At 41.7% G+C, this 20897-nt stretch overlaps 1 protein-coding gene across 1 annotated transcript in view; it reads right to left on the bottom strand.

Annotated features, from left to right (window-relative positions):
* GRIN2B (glutamate ionotropic receptor NMDA type subunit 2B) overlaps positions 1–20897 on the bottom strand; it is a gene marked incomplete at both ends in the record, with an annotated part of 281951 nt that overhangs the window by 157822 nt on the left and 103232 nt on the right. The window contains one exon of the mRNA XM_081311861.1: positions 19858–20456. Coding sequence (XP_081167987.1) covers positions 19858–20456 — 599 coding nt within the window. The remainder of the gene's footprint in view (positions 1–19857; positions 20457–20897) is intronic.

Here is a 20897-nt window from a genome sequence, read left to right on the forward strand (position 1 = left end):
TGAGAGACTAAGATGATTTCATTCTTCCTATTATGTAGCATTTCCAGGCCCCTTCCCCAGGGTTCCTTATAATGGGATAACCCCCTGCTGAGATCCCGTGGCAGGGAAAATTCAGGAACAAGTATTTGTCTAGATTTCATATAAATTTATGTCTTACCAAACTATAATGGAAAAATCCATCCTTATTGGAAAAAATGAGGAAAATACTATCTTTCATGATTATGCTTTCTAAATAAAGAAATGCCCTTCAAAATTCTCTTGCAATCTCTATGGTCAACAAAATTCTGGCCCCCATCACTTCCCATTTGGAGTATTTTATAAAAGGTCTGACTTTTTAAAGTCACTTTTTAAGAAAGGTGTCTCCCCGCCACTGCTGTCACCTCTTGTGTTTTGTTTGTTTTGTTTTGATGCGGAAACAGATCTAGAGAGATCTTAAATGACTATATTAAGGTCACATGATTAGAACATTAGAGGCCAACTGCCAATAAGGTAGCTTTCCAACTATAGCCAGTTGTCTTTGAAAAGAGAAACTCTATCCAATGTAACCCCTATCTTATTTCCCCATCACTTGTCTACGATGTCATTCAGATAAATTGATCACAATATAACCATCACATCAACATTTGTTGTCAAATTTCAAGTCTGAATCTTTGTTCATGTTATTATTGCCACTTGGAGAAATATCCCCTTCCCTGTCTGGAATATAGATCTCTATATTCTACATTCTTCAAAGTCTAGGTCAAGTGCTGCTGTTTCCAATTTCTTCAAGATGTTTCAAGGCTGTCAGCCTCCATAGACAATACCTTTCTACTACAGCATATGAACTGTGTGCTACCCATCTGAAGCACTTGATCATATTCTCTTACTCAACATCTTGTATATGCAGGCTTCTCTTCTTGAACTAAACTCAACTTGTGAAGTAATTTAGATCCTGTCTAAATTACTTCACAAATAGCGCAGCACAGAGTAGGTGCTGCGCTATTTGTTGAAAATAGAATCTAAGAATAGAACCTGACACAGAGTCTTAGATAATCCCAAAGCCCAGAGGGGAAATCAAGTCCATAGATAATTCAAAGCTTAATTTCACAATCAGCTTAAGTTAATTCACTCATTCAACAAATGTTATAATGAGGGCCTGCTCTGAGCCAATTAAAGTGTTAAGCATTTGAATGCAACAGCGAATCAAACAGACACATCCTGCCAACATGGAGCGAACAGTCCAGTCAGAGAGAGAGACACATATGCATAAAAAATGGGATCTGAGGTCTATTTTGCTATAAAACTAGTAAGATTATAAAATTGATTAATTGAGGTGGGAGAGGAAAGAATCAAAGATGACTTGAAAATTTCTGACACACATAACAGTAAAGATAACTATACGACTCCCCTGAGATAGAATAAAGTAGTGGAGGACAAGGTTTATGAGGGTCCACCATGAAAATTCAACCTTGGGCATCCCGAGCAATCCGATTAGTAGAATCTAATCAGAGAAAAGAAAATTGACAAGAAGCAGTTTGAGATCCATTTCCTGACCTGCACCCTACTCAGCTTCAGGTGCTGTTTCTTAAAAAGTAAAAGCTCCACCAAAACTTACGCCTAAGAAGAGGAAAGTTGAATCAAGGAACTCAGCCCAGAACTTGGTAAGCAGACTGTGAATAACTGCACGTTAGTGTTTGCTGAGGCAGGAGGAATATGAAATAAATCTTTTCAGTCAAAGAAAACCAAATCTGGCCTATTTATTTTTCTTTATCAAATGAATCAAAAGCTTGGCTGAATGAAAAACTAAAACCAATCCAAAAACGTATTGCGCCTGGTGTTGTACATACCCATGCAAGAGGCAGCTTACAAAGGGGCCCTTAATCTTCTGGTGTGTAGTCGGCTGCTATAGTGTGCTGTGAATGAGGCTAAGTTTCCAGATCCAAATCTATTCAAGCCTCTTCATTGATCATAGGGTTGGGAGGAAATAGAAATTCAATCCTTTATAATCAAAGAATCAAATAACATTAGAATCAGGAGGAACACACGGCTCATCTCTTCAAATTCCTTCTTTCCAACCAAGCATTTCTCCTTAAGACATTATTTTACAGATGAGAAAACTGAAGCCTAAAAACATAAAATGATTTGTCTCCCCAAGGTAACTCAACTAGTCAGTAACAAAGCTAGAAACTAAACCACACTGTCCCACCTCCTAGCAGACAGCTCTTTTCAATGTACCACCCTGTCTGCAATGGTAAATAGATAGAGGTGTATGTACGCCTGGAAGAGTCTTTTTGGGAAAGTAATTTGAGATTAGGTTGATGATATGATGATATCCAGAGAGAGTGATTGCCATGTTAAGTTTCAATTTGCCAAATGAAGTCCCCACAGGTCCTTAATCATATGAGCAAACTGTCCAAATGATATTTGTAAAATATAAAACCAATAATGGGTAGGCTGAATTTTGTGATATCAAAGAGGGGGAATTCAGAGCAACTTGTTACAGAATTCTATGCACAAGCTACTGAGAGTAGTGACTGTGGAAATGAAGAGGTAAAAAATGTCTTAACTTGGGGCACTGGGCAGGAATGATGGAAGTCTGACTACTGAATATATAAAAAGAATGAAGGCAGTGAGGAATAACTTCCAAATACATGCTGTTGGTTAGAAGGTGTTAAGACCTTGTGAACACTCTATGCACATAAAATAAATGCTGAAAGTTAATTCAAAGCCTACATTTTCCTGCCAATGAATCTGAAAAATCACCTTCACACATGAAAGATAGCATATTTAATCTTTAAAAAGGATAATCAGCTTTTCACTCCAGATGCACAAACCCCACCTTTCATTTCTTTATTGATTCTGTCATATTTTCCCTCAATAAAAATGCCTTTGTCTACTGAGACCTGGGGTGTCTACAAAAAAAATGAGATATTCCAAACCTTAGCCATTCCCAGGAATTTCCTTAATTTGAACTGTATGCACATCAGAAAGGTATGGACAAAGAATCATAGGAGCATAAAATGAGGAGTGTCGAACTTTGCTAAGCATTCCCAGAAAAGGCTTCATAGAGGAGGTGACAGGAGTTGAGTCTTAAAGGACATTCATGTCCTTCCTCAGGAATTGAAAGGGGAGATGAGAGAGCAGAGCCCATACAAATGCAGGGAGTAGTCAAAGCCTGTCATCCTTAGAAAATGGTCAGTCACCTCATTTGATGTTGCTAGGTCACAAGCAATGTATATTGTGGTGGAGAGAGGACAGAGAGTGGCAGTTAAATAAGATAAGCCCAATCAAGAAGGGTAGGCACAGATGTTCAAGTGTCTCTTCTGGCTTGCTAAGGAGTATGGAGTTCATCCAATGGATGAAAGGGAGCCAGAGAGATCTGTGGGGAAATTAGTTTTCAGCTCTAGGTATCCAATTCTTCATTATTTGCAGCATACTGAAATTTTATTTGACTCATTGAGGCATGGGCTATAATTTCTTCCTCATCCCCAACTTAATTTGAGAAAGACTCCTTTAGCCACTTTGAAGCCTTCAGTGACAAGGTCTCCACCTACGAGAGTTCAGATGTTAAGGTGATGGGGTTTTCATCGTCCAAAGCAACTACCAGACGTTGGCCTCCTGGAAGGTGCTCACTGGGATCTTTGTCAAGCTTTTGGAATTGATGTCTGATCGAGCCCTGGTTAAGTCTTTACAAAGGAAACCAGGATGTATTGGAGGAATTTTGAACTTGTAACCCTTCAGGGAGACAACCTCCTTATCCTTGAATGAAATTCACAAAAGCCGGGTTTTCATTTCTCCTGGCACGATGCTGTCATGTTAGGGCGGGCTGCTCTGCTGCCATGACGCTGCTCCCCCTTCAGCATCATCTCTGTCGCAGGAGAATGGGACAGTGCAATCCGGACCAAAGGCATACTCCAGGGCTCTGTCATCAAGGCCACAGCAGCGAGGCAGCGCAGAACCACACCCTGATCTCATTCATTTCTGAAATGTCTTTCCCCTCAGATGTGTCCTGTTTCTGCATGTTTCTTGTCAATTTCTTTTTTTTTTATGACATATTTCCCTGCTGCTTACTAATAACCAGAAGGACTGCTTCGACAGCTGGTACAACCAAGTGTGGAGAAGTAGGATCCTTTCCCGGGGCTCAGAAGACATGGAAGACGTAGGATTTTTTTTTTTTTTTTAATAAGCTCAGTCTGAAGCACATGTCACTGCCAAGGCTGACAGACCAACAGATTTCGCACTTGTGTCCTTTACACAAAACCCAGAAGATTTCAAAGGCTGAATTGAATGTTATACTCGCTATCTCTTTTCACTTCTTGATATTACCTTTGCAATAGAAAAAGAGACATTTCTCAGTTTTCCTGTCACTGAAACACATAACTGGCATTTCCCACAGAAAAGGGAGAAAAGAAATACCAGGTGACCACTCAACTCTTGGCTGTTTGAGGATGGCATATGGCATCTCTAGGTCATCTCTTTGACTGAACATGTAGTGTGGCGGCCAGCATGGTGAGGGGCTCTGAGCAGATTCACTACTGTGCCACTTCTCCCTGCCTGATTCTCAAGACAAGCCCACCAAATTGCTAGCATGTAATGAGGCTAAGATGCTGATGTTGATAATAATAAAAATAATAATAATAATAATAATAATAATAATAATATCAGGCAAGATGAAAATAATGCCAGCAAGGGAAAGGAAAACCCTGTAAGATTCAAGTAACATTAAGAATGGCCACAGGATCTTGATCACTAAAATTCACAGGTCCATAAATGTGTGAGGGGGCAGTGTAGTAACTACACCTCCTTTCAACCATCCTTAACCTTATCACAGAACTCAATACTGCCTGTGTGTCCTCAATATCAAATCCAGAAAATTCTGCACATACTTATAAACAAATGGCTGAATGCATAATTCTGCTTACAGCACCAGTCATTTGGCATACATAAAACAAGGATTTGACTGTCTGTGTAAGACATTCTCAATCAAACCTTGAGAAGCTGGCTCAATATAATATGCTATACAAGAAATGCCTGGTTGAGCCCAAAAGAACATGCATTATGTAGCAATTAATAAATGTTACTTAAGAGTGATTAGTTTTTCCCTCTCATTATGCTATTGGTGAAGGGATGCCAGGAAGCTCACTTAACTGCCTGGATGTGGAATCTGGAGTTTGGGGAAGAATAAGTATTCTATATTTGTTCCTTCTGCTCATTCCATGAAGCCCAAATCCAATGACCTTAAGGATTTGATACAAAAGGCTGCCTGTTCAGCCAGGTACCTGGTGATCCATATGAGAGAGATGTCTGGGTGGGTGGAAGACTGGTCAAAGCCAATAATAACAATCACTTAATAACCATCTCCAGCTGAGTTTTCCTGGAAGCTCTGCCATGGATCTCTTACAAATCACACAAAAAAATATCTTAACAACAATAATGCAGTAAGAATTTCTTTTCTTCTCTCTCATTCCTTCAGACTGAGATACAGTTTCCTAAGTTTTTAATCATGGCACTACCCTATTATGAAAAATGCAATATTCCTTAATTGTATACCTTAATACAATTCCAAAGTTGTGTCTTGGACTTGCTTGCTCACTGCAGACACTGCCAGTCAGAAGCACAAAATACCACATGTTATAAAAGCACCTACACACCCCTTCCAGGTCATTACTAAGCCAACTCATCTGGAGCCCCTGAAGGAGGGCTCTCCCAGTCTCCAGGGGAAGAATTGTAAGGCAAAGACAGCCCACCATTTCTTTTCTTACCTTGGCTCTCACCCTGTTTCTTCCTCATCCTAAACACTGCTTTCCTTTCATTCTGTAGCACTTTAGGGAGCAATTCCATTAAATATAATAACAGTGTAGTAATACAAAGAACATCATTTTCTAGTGCTAATAACTTTCATTTTAAAATCACTTGTGTACTCCAAAATTTAGCAAAGCATCAATTTCTCATCAAGGCCAGCACACACATCAAATTGGAAGCTTTAAAGTTCTGTTTCTTGGGTTTCTAATCTACGTACAGGGGAATTGAAATGCCATTTAAAGTCATATTTGTTTTTATGCTCATGCTGCCAGCTTTATGGATGGAAACTCATCTTTCTGTAGCAAATAGATACATGAAACATCAGCAAAAGGAAGAAAAACAATGGGATAAAATCATGACCACCTGCAAGAGGTCTCCATGATGAAATGTCCATATCCTGTACTCTCTCCAGAATTTGAAACTCATGGCACCAACAGGGATCACAATTTTTAGTCTGGTCATCAGGAGAGAAACAAAAGAAGGAATTTTTTCATGAGCACCAAGTTCAAATTTGTGTGTTATTATTGCTTCTCACCCTATCTGCTCATTGGGCCACACCAGTGATGGCGGAGTTGAGCACAGTGATTCACAACCCCTGGCTGCCCTATAGAATAGACTTAGGAGCTCTTAACACATGTCAGTTCCCAGGCCTTTGTCCCCTTTAAGTCCAACCAAGTCCAACTGGAGCTGGGTAAGCGGTACCCAGTTTCCTAAAGTCTGCTAGGATATTCTACCATGCAGCCAGCGCAGAAGCACTGATACATGGAACTGAGTATGCACTGAAGACAGCAGGGCAGGAAGTCAGCATGTCAACACTTCCCTGAGGCTGCAGAACCACTGCCAGGTGGAAACATGCTAAGGCTCTTTTATCTGAAAAAGAAAAATGTTAACTCCTAATGATCGTTACAAACCTATTTTATATGGATTATTTCATTGGCCCTACTACATCTACCATGCAGCACCCTACCTCTGCTCTATGCTGTTCCCCAAATTTTTGTGGGATACAAGTCTCCTCTGGCTAGCAAGATGGTAGGCACCTGGCCTATCCCCATGGCTACACAGCGGGTACCCACTGGATTCTTCCTCATGGCTGATAAGAAGACAGATTCTGCACGAAGATGGTCACTTAAAGAATGGCTGGGAACACACGAGTAAAGTGTTCAACTTGGCTAAAGTGGGTTAATTTTGGCATGGGGCTCAATGTCCAGGGAAGAAAGCACTTCCCTAAGGATGGAACCGCTAGAGGCCGCTCTGAGCCAGATTCTCGCTCAGTCATGTTCTGAACTGAAATCACATCAAAGGGAAGAGGAAGGCTGCTGAGTAGCACTGGGAGTCATGGCAACACCATGGCTCCTATTTTTAAACTTGTTGGCGAGTGAGCACACAAAGTGTGTGCGGATGCTTGTGGGGGAAGGGGTTCTCATATCTCTGAAGATCATTCTTTCATGAAGTTTTGAGTTTGCAGGTGGCTAATAATCTGACGAGATCAAAGATTTAAACTAGAATCAGTGACATGAAAATGGTTCTTTTCTCCTCCTTAACTCTACTGCCTTGGTCTCAATCAGAAAGAATCCTTTATGGCTGCATATCAGTAGGTACCAGGAAATTCTTGATAGTTTTAGCCAACATATTCTGAAATTCTGATCTTTATTGCATAAGCTTATTCTGCCAGCTACTTAAGCAATCCACTTGTGTTTCCAGACAAGTTAGTCCAAACCTGCAAATTAAAGGAATCTTTCTGTGGACACCCTGCTTCTTGTGAGGCCAATCTAACGGGTGCTGTGTATTATCTGTATCCCCAGCATCTCACAAAGGGCTCAATATATAATAGGGAGTCCAAACGCCTACTGAATGTGTCACCAAGTGAACTGAGACTGAATGCAATTTTGTGAGGTACAGAAAAGTGGCCCCCACATGCCGCGTTTTTCCATTCCCAGCAGAGTTTTATTATTTTTCTCCAATCTCTGACTGAGAATAGGTCTGAAACAAATCCAGACTTATTTAACCTGTCAAAAATGAATCGTGGCCCTGAGGGACATTTGTAAATCATGACAGAGGCCAAGGTCTTGCTGTGCTTGATCATGTCCCTGGCAGTGTTTTTCATGTGCCTATAGCCTCACCACATGTCAGCAGATTTTAGAAAAGAAAGTCTGTGTCCACTTCAGTTCCCTGACTCCCCAGTTTACAGGTATGCAATGACTACATGTGCTTTTCCACAGTGGGATAAAGGATTTTGGAATATACAGGAATGAGATTTTAAAAAAAAGTAATCCTCCTCTCCAATGGGGAAAGGAAGACCATCAGCAACATCCTACCCAGGCACAAATGGTGGTAGAGCATGAAATTGACAGGCTCAGCATGAACATCCTTACTGTATAATGGAAACTGTTCTGTGGCTGATTCTGGGCTGATCTGATCTGGTCTTCAGGACAAGAATTTAGCCAAAAAGCCAAGAAAGGAAACTCTTTCTTACAAATCATGCTGTCCTGTAAGTTAAGGATGTGTTCATGGACATCATAGTCATGCTAATTGACTCAGGTTCTTCATTAAAGGATGGCAAGCATGGGGCAAAGTGTACTTGGAATTTATAAAGACTTCAGTTTGGAACCCAACTTTATCTGTAGGTCAGGTAAGCAAGTGACTTAATCTTTCCAGATCTCAGTTTCTTGACCTGAAAAATGGAAGCAATTGTGCTTCTGTACAGTACTTTTATGATTATATAAATGCTAACTATAAATGCTATATAAAGCACTTGGCACCTAGCTTTCACTTAATAACCTTTTCCTTAAGTAAATTTTCTAAATTGATAAAGCTTAGTATTTTTAAGTAGCAAACTTTTTTATTATGGGCAATATTTTAATGGAAAATTTCTTTATCACAGAGCTCTCTTGACTTCTTAAGCTAAGGATAATCAATATAATTTAAACTCTTATTGATGACTTGACAATGACCATGCTCTTTTGCTATGCAGGAATCCTCTAAGAGGATAAATACTTTCAGGGGAGCATAAGACAGTTTTCCTCAAATGGCCATAGACCACTGTGCTTTTCAAAGTCTTCAGCTGGTTTTTCTGATGTCCTCAGCCCCTTTCTACTCTGTCATTTATGAATGCTTCCAGCTTACCTACCTGATCCCTATCATCAGGTTTGTTATATCTAAGCTGTTGTTTTCTGGGGAAAACCAAGGAATATCTCAGAAACTTTTTGTTGCCTACCAAGAAAATGGCCTTGATGCTTTCTCTCTTTGAGTCAACAGAACTTTGATTTTTAACAGGAAATATTACTGCCCAGCTTAATAACTAAATTGTACTTCCAAGTTTTCCTTGTAGCTAGTTGTAGCCATGTATATGACATTGCACCAGTGGATTATAAGCAATGGGTGGCACTTCTGGGGAAACTCCTTAAAAGGGAAAGACCTGCCCCTCCCCTTCTCTAATGCCCACGTACTTCTTGAAACTGGAGTTCCAGTCGCCATCTTGGACACAGGGATGAAGGCCACAACTAGTTGAAAGCTGGCAGGAATCTGGGTCCCAGTGATCAAGCAGGTACCACACCAGCCTTGCAGAGAACACCTTATGTAAACTGACTTACTGACACAACATAACCCAACTGCCCTACAAGCTTCCTAAAAATATGTATAAAATTAGAATAAATGAGATTTGAGTTTAAATTAACAACATTCATGTTAGGGCAAGAATTTTGGGTCAGTGATTTCAGTGCAGACCCCTTTTATGACTTCTTCATGGTGTCATCTATGTTCTAGATAAATCCGGTCATTGAGAGTGTGACCTGTTCTCAGGTAAAAGAGCTAAGTCTATGTGTGAACACATGGTAGACATGGTAACAGAAATGTGGACAATGACCCTGTGTAGCCAGTAGAAATCACTCAGTACTTTAAGTCATAGTCTATGATTCACACACACTCATAACTTTTTTAATATGTAGACAATGAGGGAGATTTGACTCGCTGTTAAAATCTACGTTATAATACACTATATTATGATAGCCTTCTATTGTGCTATTTTGACTAAACAAAAGTTTCTGGCATATTTTTGTTCAAGCAAGAAAAAAAAAAAAAAAAAAGAAAACGTGGGTGGGAGCGTCTGGAAAATGCCACACTGGGAACATGGGAAGGAAGAGAGTTATCTGAGTTCTCTCTCTATTGATGGCCTCAGCTCATCTATTCAGTGAATGAAAAGGCTCCAAAGGTTTGCTGTAATGATTTAGTGAGATAATATACATAGAGATCATCTTTCTGAAAATGCTCACATTTATTATCGTCATTATTAGCCATGATGATGAGCAGTTTGAAGTTTTTGACCTTCAGGAATCATCCAACACTGAATGTATGTTCATACATGACCTCACCTGGGCACCACCTGTAACCTCTTTCAGGGAATTCTGAGAGGGACCTCTTAGAATGAGCATGATACTGTCACAGTGTGGCTTCCAGGGCTGTTTCAGTTGCTTTGTCAAGGAAGAGCTTTCCTTTAGAAAAAGAAGACAGCTGTGAATTCTCAAAAATATGTAGAGCTACTTGACTATTAAGCCTTACCATTTGTAACCAAATAATAAATGAGCTGGGGCTATTTAGCAACCGTCCTTATGGCCATCAAGACTTTAAAGTGGATTTAAACCAGAAGGAAATACCTTGTTGGTAGTCATCAGAGCTAATTCCAGAAAATCCATTTTAAAAGGTTCCTCCCAGCTTACATCCCACCCTCAATCCTTCTCATATAATCACCAGTTTTAGCCACAGGAAGAATTGGGGGAAATGTAACATTGATACTGTTTCATGCAGTTCTCTTAATAATCTTCTACTTCATTTGACATATGTAAATGTGCACGCGTGGGTGCGGTCTGCATGTGTAATAATACATGCACACAAGGACCTGGGTGTGCTTACCCAGGAATTGCACATATGGCCACTCATGAGCAAAGAGAGCCAAAGCCAGGAAAGGCTTCAAAATCCTAAAATGAAAGCTGGCTAAAAAGCAGAGAGGGGCAGCAAAAGATCAATGAGCAGAACGCCCTACAGAGAAAAAGATGAAAAAGAAGAAAGAAAGAAGGGGTGGGGTGTGAAGCAGTAATGAATGAGGAAAAGAAAAAGCATGTGCAGAGAGGGAGGCAGAAGGCAGCCCCCGGCCGGCTGCAGCTGCTGGAAGCCGGACAAGAGGGAACAGATTTCAGCAGCAGGGAGCTCTAATCTGTCAGCAGCAGCTCCTTCTTGTGTGTGACCAGTGGAGATGGGTGCCAGTCTGGGCCAGCTAACCGCACCAGACCCTCCCGGAAAGGGATGTGCCACCAAAAAAGCCCTGAAAGCTGAGGGAAGCCTTCTCTTGCCCAGCTCTGGCCCCCACCCCTCCCCTGGCTCCTGTCTGCAGCGCTGCTTCAGATACCTTAGCAGTCATTCTCAGTGTTCCCCTTCTCCCAAATCCTCACTGGCCACGTTAGGACCTGGAGAATGTTTTCTAGGATATGACCACCTATGCATCCCTGGCAGGAAGCAAAGAGAAACTCTCAATACTACTTAAGATGTTCAAGGAGTCATGTAGATGCAAAGAGCCAGACAACCACGTCTGCTCTCAGGAAGCCCATGTTTGTTAAGCTAACCCAGGCAAGCTCCAGTCCAGCCTTCACTCAGCCATCCAGCCCAAGTCTGTAACCATAAATGACAGCATTCTCGCTTTCTGGCAACTCATCCCCATCCTCACCCCCACCCAGCCAGCTCTATCCTCTGGTGGGAAGAGAGAGCAGATGGAGAAATGACTCCCACACAATTCCTAAATAATACCAGCTTCAGTTCCCATTAATAGTGAATTTGTACCCTTGTCTGGATAAGAACTGAGGGAGCAAGAGTCATGGGGACATTGTCAGGCCAGGGCACAGGTTAACAGCAAAGCCCTGGCTGCCTGCCAGCCCTTCTGAGGACATGGTCAAGCAGTTAAGAGGCAGTGTGCTCTCGCGTCAAGTCCTCCTCCTGACATCAGGATACCGGGGCACCTGCCTGCCTGACTCTAACGGACGGACGAGTGCTCCCTGAGATTGTGTCTCATATCTGTAAGATCTATCATCCCACCATATATTCACTAAGACACACATTGAAAGGGTTGGATTAGATGAAGACTAAGGGCTCCTCCTATTCAGATGCTCTGATGCTAAGGGAGGCTGAGCTATCTTCAAAGCTGCACTTTGAATAGGTGCTGCACAGTGAGGGGCTGTGTTTCAGGTCCCCAAAGCAGATGCAGTCCAGCTCCAGCCATCACGCAGCCTGAGCCGGGGGCCCTGGACCTCTGCTTTCTTAAAAACCTATGAAGTGGGAATAATGATTCCTGTCTTTTCATTCATGTTTTTATCCAATAAATGTTTATCAAGTGTCTACTTCTCAGGCACTGTGCTGGGGATACAGAGTTAAAATAAAAACTCCTATTCACATGGAGCTTGAATTCCACTGGAAGGACAAAGACAATAAAATATTTATAAATAAAAATATACAGTATTTCAGGTAAGTGTCACAGAGAAAAACAGAGAGGGAGAGGGGATAGGGAGTACTTGGGAGGGTGGAAAGCACAAGTTGTCCTTTTAAAAAAAGAAGGTGATGGGAGATGTCTCTGGGGACATTTATATCAGGATTCTTGGTAGGAGCAAATTAATTATTGCACAATGCTGGGTATGCAGTAAGTCCTCAAAAAGGCAACTGATATTAGAGTCAATAGCTTTTACACCCTGGCTGACAAATGTGGTAGATTCCAATATACACCTGCTTGCTGACCCACAGCATTGCCACCAACCTACATCCTTTCTGCGGCAGAATCCCTTCCTTGGAATGAGATCTGTCTGCTTTCTCCACTGAGAATCACTTGCCTAGTTGTTCCTTCCTTTTCAAGACCACCCTCTTCCTTCCCAGAGATAAAGCACCACTGTGTCTTCTCCCCAGCACAATCCCACATTCCCACATTCTCCAGACCCCTGCGGCCTCAGTGAGCTGTAGCCCTTCCCCAGTCATTCTCCCTCTTTACCCCTGGCCCTCTCAGCCAATCAAAAGTCACTTTTTAAAGGAGGAGGAAGAAGAAAAAGAAGACAAAAGGAAGTGGGAAAAGAGGAGGAAAAAAGAAAGGAGAAAGAAACAATACGTTTTCCCTGGGTAAGTATTAAATCTTACAAGTCAGCCATGGAACTGAATGGGGACCAAGGAAAGGAATGCATGGTAAACATTACTGAATGCTTTTCAGAGGTCTGAATTTAAGGGAAAAGCACTTACTAAAATGACCATTAATGTATCTGGTATGTGGAATGTGAAAGAATGGAGGAAACAGAAGAGTTTGAATAAACCTATATTCAATCACTCTTCCATAAACAGAGCCTGCTTCACTGTGCCTGAATAACAAGCACTGAATGTAACTTTTAGAATAGTTATTTGAGTCTCAAGTCTTTCCCCCAATTTATATGTCCTTCTACACCATTGAGCAGAGGTGGTCTCTCTCTCTTCTCTCTCTCTCTCTCTCTCTCTCTCTCCTTGTAGAACAGGTGTATCTTGATTTATGAAATATTTTGTTTGGGACTGTAGTTTTTTTTTAGATGGCAGTGCCTTTCTTTCTGGAGGTGAAGGGCCATTATGTCAGCAATTCCACTTGTAACTGTACATTCATGTGACCTTTTAACTTGTTCATATGTAAATTAGGTTAAGCTACTTGAACCTATCATACATATTTGCCTTACCCATAAATCTGCCTGTGAAAATGTTTATAACAAATGAGAGCCGAGCAGCTCTTGCCCATAATGATTAAACACTAATTGACTCAATTCTTCATGTATTTCTTCACCTTTCAGCACTTTCTAGGCCCAGAGACCTAGAGGGCATCCCATGGGGACAACTGGGCTAATGCAGTGGTTTTGAGGATGGAGAATCTGCCTCAAGACTGCAGGAAGTTCATGCCTATCCCAGCTCTGTTAATAAGAACCCACAAAGCACCTTTCTTCACATCACTTATTCAAAGCCACGGTTCCCTGTCCCTCCACGGCTAGGCCAGGAGGAGGAGGAGGATTCCAGTCTTTCTCTGGGAAGGAAGAACGGGGGGGGGGGGGGGGGGGTATGAAACAAATGTTGAGTAGGAAAACTGAGGACACTGGGGAAAATAATTAGGCAAGGTTCACGAGAGGATGGCTGTATTAAGACCCATGCATCTCAAATAGCATCCGCTCTTTCTACGAGTTCCATAAGTAGCTCTGTAGATGCATTGGGTTCTCAGGCCAGAGAAAGAGCCCAGAAGTATGTGGCAGGTGTGCCATCATCCCAATGACAAAAAACAAACTATTTGAGTATTAGAGAGCACATTGAAAAGGACAATAACCACTAACTGCTCCCTGGGGAGGTGATCAAGGGAAAATATAGACATGTGCCTTCTAATAGCCAACAATACCTCCATGGCCCAGGAGCATAAAGATGGATTTGGATAATTGATCTGATCACTTTCTAACCATGTTCAGAACATCCAGGACCCAAAGGTTTTTCAGACTTCTCCCAGAACAAGAGAACAGAATATCATGGCAAAAGAAATTCTTAGAGAATACAAGGCAGAAGAAATTCTCTGGCTCTTTCAGTGAAATAAAGTTCCCAGTTGGAATGGATCTCTCTCAGCATGTCTTGCGCTCTGGTAGGGCATGGTACTGTATTTACTAATAAGGCATAAATGAATGTGACAAGGCTCCAACAGAAAATTAGTTCTTATTAATGCACAAAGCAGAATTATCACATTTAGCAAATAAAGACAGGAGCCCTGTTAAATTTGAATTTTAGATAAATAACAAATATTCTTTGGGCATAAGTATGTCCTGTGCAAAATTTGGGAAGGACTTACAGTAAAAAAAAAAAAAATAGAATCATTGCTTATCTGAAATTCAAATATAACTGAATCCTATTTTTCTGGCAACTCTGGTAAAAGACCTCCAGTCAGCCCAGAGCCTATTTCCAAGTCACTAGCTGGCCAATGAGTTAAGGAGTTAAATCCTTTAATTCAAAGAGTTAAGAAGTTATCAGTAAAGAATTTGTATTAATACCTGATAAATAGTGTTCATCTGAAACAGTGCATTTTATGGATATTCTCTGAGATTGTTTCCATAACACCATTCAAAAATCCTCCTTTGGTAACTAATAAATGAATTGCTTCAAATGTGTGCCTGTCTTTGGGATTTGGGAGTTCCATATAACCTCTTGTACTGTTCCTGAAATCTACACTTAGGAAATTCCTGCACTTAGGAAGAAAAACCCCATGTCCTTAGGTATAAATGGGAGTGTTAGTGCCCCTTACAATGCCTCCATGAGGGCTGGAGCCCAGTGATGTTACTGAGATTTCAGGTGAGAGGAGAAGATCCTTTCCTAACTCTACCTGGCTAGTGTCCTCCCAGGGCTGGGTGGTTCCTAAAAATCTGTGGAGGAGCCTTTCTTCCTGGGCTGTTGCTAAGAAGGAAACAGCCAGGAGCAGCTGGCCAAAGGAAACTTCTTCCTCATAAAACAACCAACCATTTGCAGCAATTTTATTTGCAAAGATTTCCTGCTGCGACTAAATGGTGTGGCTGCTTGGTTTGTTATTTAAAAGAGTGACCCTAGTGAGTCCAGAGCTCTGAAGGAGGAAGAGTCTGATTTCAGACCAGCATTAGTAGGAGGAGCTGGCACAGAGAGTGCCTAATTGAATTCCAGGGATGTCTTTAAGAATGCAGCAGTGCCTGGTGATAACACCTCAGGCTTGGGGATGCCTCTTTATAATCCCCATGAGTCAACCCAAAGCCTTTCTGGGCCTCATAGAATGGTGTGGTAAAATATCCCCAAGAGAGGCTAGGGATTGGAGTCACGAACCAGAAGAAGCTATGTTTGGGAGGAGGGGAAGGAAAAGACTAAATAGAGACAGGGGAGGGATAAATTGTCCAGCAGGCAGGTGGACAAAGAACTCAAGAAGAGGCAGGGAACCAAGCAGGAGAGAAGATTCATAGAGGAAATTTCCTAGTGGAGAAGAAGGGAGGAAATCCAGGCATTTCCTAAGCAACACACTTGCAAGGTCAAGTACAGCGGGACTCTGGCGCCTCTGGCTCTCTCTCTCTCCTTTATACTGGTGCCTGATGTACTGATGAATTATCTGCCCTGTAGCATGGTTTTTTGTTTGGTTTGGTTGTTTGTTTGGTTGTTTTTTTTCCTCTTGGGATGGATACATTTGAGAAAATGGAATTGGACGGATGTAATCATCTTGAGATAACTACTAAAGAAAAGGTGTAGAAGGTCCAGGAGAGCTACCTTCCTGATAGACCACATGGGAGCCACTAGGGCCTCAGAGAGACGGTAGCAAAGGTTTAACCCACTGTGGCTTCAGAGATATGTGGTTGGAGACCAGGCTTCAGAGAGAACATTAAGCCCAAATGTACAATAAGCCAGGCAGGAAATCATAGTACCTGCAGATTGCAGCTCACTTGCAGGAAATTTTAAGATAAAAGCAGCAATCCTGGAACATTCCTTCATGATTAGCTTTTTACAATTTTTTGTACCAGGGATGGAACCAAAGGGGTGCTTAACCACTGAGCAGCATCCCCAGCCACATCCTCCCCAACACCCACTTTTTTAAAAAATTTTGGGACAGCATCTCCCTAAGTTGCTAGGGCTTCACTAATTTGTGGCTTTGAACTTGTGATCCTCCTGCCTCAGCCTCTCATGTTGCTTGGATGACAGGTTTGTGCCACCATGCCTGGTGGTTTTAATTAGTAAATATTTAGGAAGATAATCCGGGTCAAGTTTCAATTTAACACTAAAAATACTGGGAGAAAACCTGCACTTATAGAACTGAATCAGCAATGAGTTTTTAAAGAAAATCCTTTTTTTTTTTTTTTTAGTGGTAATAGGTATTGAACCCAGGGGTGTTCAACTACTGAGCTATAGACACAGCCCTTTTCTTTTTATTGATTGATTGATTGATTGAGACAGGGCCTCACTAAGTGGCTGATCCTGATCTCAAACTGGATCAGGTCCTCCCCACTCTTGGGTAGCTGGGATTCTAACCTTGTGCAGGGTTTAAGGGGAATCTTCGCTCCCTTTGGCAGAGTAGGTGTGCACTGTCTCAGAGGCCATCATTCAATCACTTCCCTGGCACACAGTGTGCTGGGAATGAGGCAGAAATAAGACAGAAAGGCCACAGCTCTCATAGAACTTGCAGGGAAGGGAGACAAAGCATGTAATTATCATAGTTTGAAGAGTGTCTTTACTGGAAAAGTTCAAGATGCAATAAGAGCATTGTTATGGTTTGGATATGAGGTGTTTCCCCAAAGCTCCTGTTAATGCAGGGCTATTCAGATGTGCACTGATTCCATTATGAGAGCTGTAACCTAATCAGCTTATTCTAGTTTGAATGGACTTTCTGGGTGATAACTGTAGGCAGGAGAGGCATTCCTGAAGGAGGTAAGTCATGGGGGTGTGCCGGGCAAGGGGAGAGTTTCTCTATGATGCCTTCCCTCCTCTGTCTTTCTCTCTTCTTCCTGACCTGGCCATGAGCCGAGTAGCTTTCCTCTGGTGGACTATTCTCCCATTATATTCTGCCTCAGCTTGGGCCCAAGGTAATAGAATTAGCAGTCTAAGGTCTGAGACCTCTGAATTGTTGAGCCCCAAATAAACTTTTCCTCCTCCAAGTTGTTCTTGTCAGGTATTTTGGTCACAGTGATGAAGAGCTGACTAAAGCAGGCACATAGCAGGGTGATGTTACTCCAAGGGACAAGAAGGACTTCCCAGAGGAAGCCTGAGGAATATAGCACAGGCAGGTAAAGGGTCATCTGCAAGTGTCTACTGGTGGGAAAGGGCATGCTGGGGAATATGTTCAAGACAGAGAGAGGAAAGAGCTGGAAGTAAAAGAGAACATAGTATCTTCAAAATATAAAGAAAGTTCAGTTTTGAAGGGAGGTAGGGTGATGTCTAAGGGCGAGAATGGCATGACACAATTTTGGAAAGGGAGGCAGGGACCATGCTGCGGAAGGGTTTGTAAACCATACGAAGGAGACGGGGCTTTATTACAAAGCAATGAGAATAACTGAAAGGTATTAGGCAGGCAAGTGATGAAATCACATTTTCATTTTAGATCACTCTGGCTGCAATGCAGATTTAAAATAAGCAGAACTGGGCACAGGAAGATCATTTAAGAGGCCCTGCAGCAACACAGGGAAGAAAAAGATGGACTAGAATGTGGTAGGGAACATGAAAACAAGCAAAGCATTCCAGAGGTGTCGGAATGCCTATAACAAATGGCAGGACTGGCTAGGAGATGTCAGGGACAGAGAATCAAGAAAGACATCTTGGAAAGTTTGATTTTAGGCAATTTGCTAATAGGGATGCATCGTTTATAGGCATTATGGATTTGTCTAGGAGAGGATGGGAAGGTACATTTGGGAGAAAAGGCAGGCAGTTTCATTTTGGCCTTTAGCCTCCAAAGGAATGTTTTGGTTCTAGTTGAAACTGTAAACCAGGGGCTTCATTAAGAGGGCCTGAATAGAGATGTCACTTTGGGGTGACATTAGTTTTATCCCTGGCAATGAATGAAAAAAGCGGAGGGTCTAGAAGACAACCCCAAGGAACACTCAAATTTGAAGAATGCCAAAAGAAAGAGAAGCACGTTAAGAAGCCTAGGTGGAATTACCAGAGAGGAAGAAGCGAATGGAGACAGTTGTACCAAACAAGGGTTAATATTTACAGATTACAGATTATGGAGAGAGCAGAAAGCTCAAGCTAGGAGAATATTAGGATTAGATCAGAGATACAGCCACATTAAAGTTGCTTTGAGTTTCAATCTGAAATTAAGAGCTTCATCTAGAGACTACAGTTCAACTCCCTTCTAGAAATTAAACAAGTATAAGAAGGTACCCATCCAAATCTCCACCAATTGTATTTCACCTTTCTCAGAATTAATTTCCCCTACATGTTCCCACTATTTCCTTCCTTCAGCTGGATCTAAGTATGCATTATGTTTTCTGAACACTTTTATGTATACCTGACATAGTACAAAAAATAAAATAAAAAGGATGTTCAAAACATTTGTTGGGGGAAAAAAAGTGCAGTATTGAACAGCAGGTATAATCATATTTCTACTTATATAAAATTATATATTTATGCCCATATAGCTGTATATGCACAAAGATGGCTAGAAGGATACTCACTAATTATTTCAACAGTAATTGTCATTGGTTAGTCAGATTTAAGGTCATTTTCATATTCTTTTCTGTGTTCTTCTGAAACTTTACAATATGGATACATAGCAATATTATACAAACAATGAACCATGAAAGCATAGCACAGGATCTTCTACCTCATGCAGTCAATCACTACCTCTAGGAGGCTGCACTAGAGTCATGGCTGGGCTATATGAGGTGAGTCAGGAGAGCAGCGCTCTATGGATATGTTGGTCTTGCTTAAACAAACCAGACTAAGAGAAACCATGCATGTTGCTTCCACAGCAGCCTTTTTACTCAAAAAGACTGTGGAGAAGCAAAGGAGATAAAACCAAGTCTATTTTTTTAAGAGAAGAGCACTCTTCAGATGCTTGTAACATATTCTCTTCCCAAGGCAGATAATTCCAAGGTAAGTAGCCTTGTACTCCCTCGGTTCTATAACTACTGTTCTCTCCTAGTGATCAAGGACTTGGGGATCAGAGAGGTCTGGGTTCAATTTCACACTGAACCACTCACTTGTAGCATGGCTGTGGACAGTTCATGCCTATAAGCCCATTCTCTTACATTATAAAAAGAAAATAATGTTTAAAACTCAACTAGATTTTGAGGATTGAATGAGGTCAAGCATGCAAAACACCTAAGAGTAACATCTAGCACACAATAAGTAAGTGCTCAGTAAGTGGTAGTCATTTTATGTTAGAACAAGGACATGGTGCGGCAAGGTTTGGATCTGAAAAACTCTCTCCATTGTGACCAGTTGCCATCCAAAGGGCCACCTTCCACCAGAGGCCATCCTGAACAGCTCTTCCCACAGGTTCTGAGCCTCCAACCCCAGTCTCTGAAGCTCTCCCTGGTCTCTACCCACTACCCCTTGTTTCTCACTCACCTATTGAGCATATTCGACTGATAGATTCTCTTCTCGTGGGTGTTGTAGCAACTGCTCTTGGGCTCGGGGATGAAGCTGTGTTCAGACAGCATGTCAGAAGCAGCAGTGGTGATTATAGCAATTCCATCTCTCACTCTGGCAGGGAGACCATAGTCCCACTCATCATATGATACAGAGATGAGCCCAGTGGGAAACTCCGAGGGCACTGTGTCTGTATCCCCTGCCACCAGACTAGGCACAATCCACGTGTAGCCATAGCCAGTCAGCCCTACCGAGTTGGCCACTTCAAAGATGTAGGTGGCTTCCTCCTTGGTACAGTAAAGAAGAATGATGGGGCTTTGAAGTTTCTTGAGCTGATTCTGGATCTTAGAATCTCCATCATCCAGGGACATGTCCAGTAAGAGGACTTCCTCTAGTTCCCAGCCCACGAAGCTGTTCTCGATGGTGCTGCGGATCTTGTTTACAAAGTCCTGGTAGCCAGGGAAGTAGGTGGTGACAATAGAAAAGATGTACCAGTCGTATTCTTCCATGATGTTGAGCATTACGGAAGCTTGCTGTTCGATGGATGGGCCAAACTGGAAGAACATGGAGGATTCATCCTAGAACAGCAAAGGTACAAAAAAAGAGAGAGGAAAAACATTTGAATCCCCCAAATTTTTAATAAGTTTCTGTAAGTATTTCTCAGAATTTAGAGAAAATCGACATAGATTTATACTCTTCTTATCTGAAATCCTTGGGGCCAGAGTCTAAGACAGTTCTTCAAAATAAAACATGTAAATATTTCTAGAGCAAAACAGGTAGAGTCCCAAAAAGTGAAGTTGAGGTTCTACATGGCCTCATTTCACTTCAGGTCAGACTTTGCTATCAGGTGAATTACAAGCTACACACACACACACACACACACACACACACACACACACACACACACATTCCTTCTCTCTGTTTCCATTTTTCAAGGATTTCTGAATTTCTCAATCGCAGATGTGTATAATTCAGTAACATTATATACCCTAAAATGCTATCAATCTACCCTTAGACCT

Source organism: Spermophilus citellus (assembly GCF_964194105.1).
Source record: "Spermophilus citellus genome assembly, chromosome: 10".
Lineage (NCBI taxonomy): Eukaryota > Metazoa > Chordata > Mammalia > Rodentia > Sciuridae > Spermophilus > Spermophilus citellus.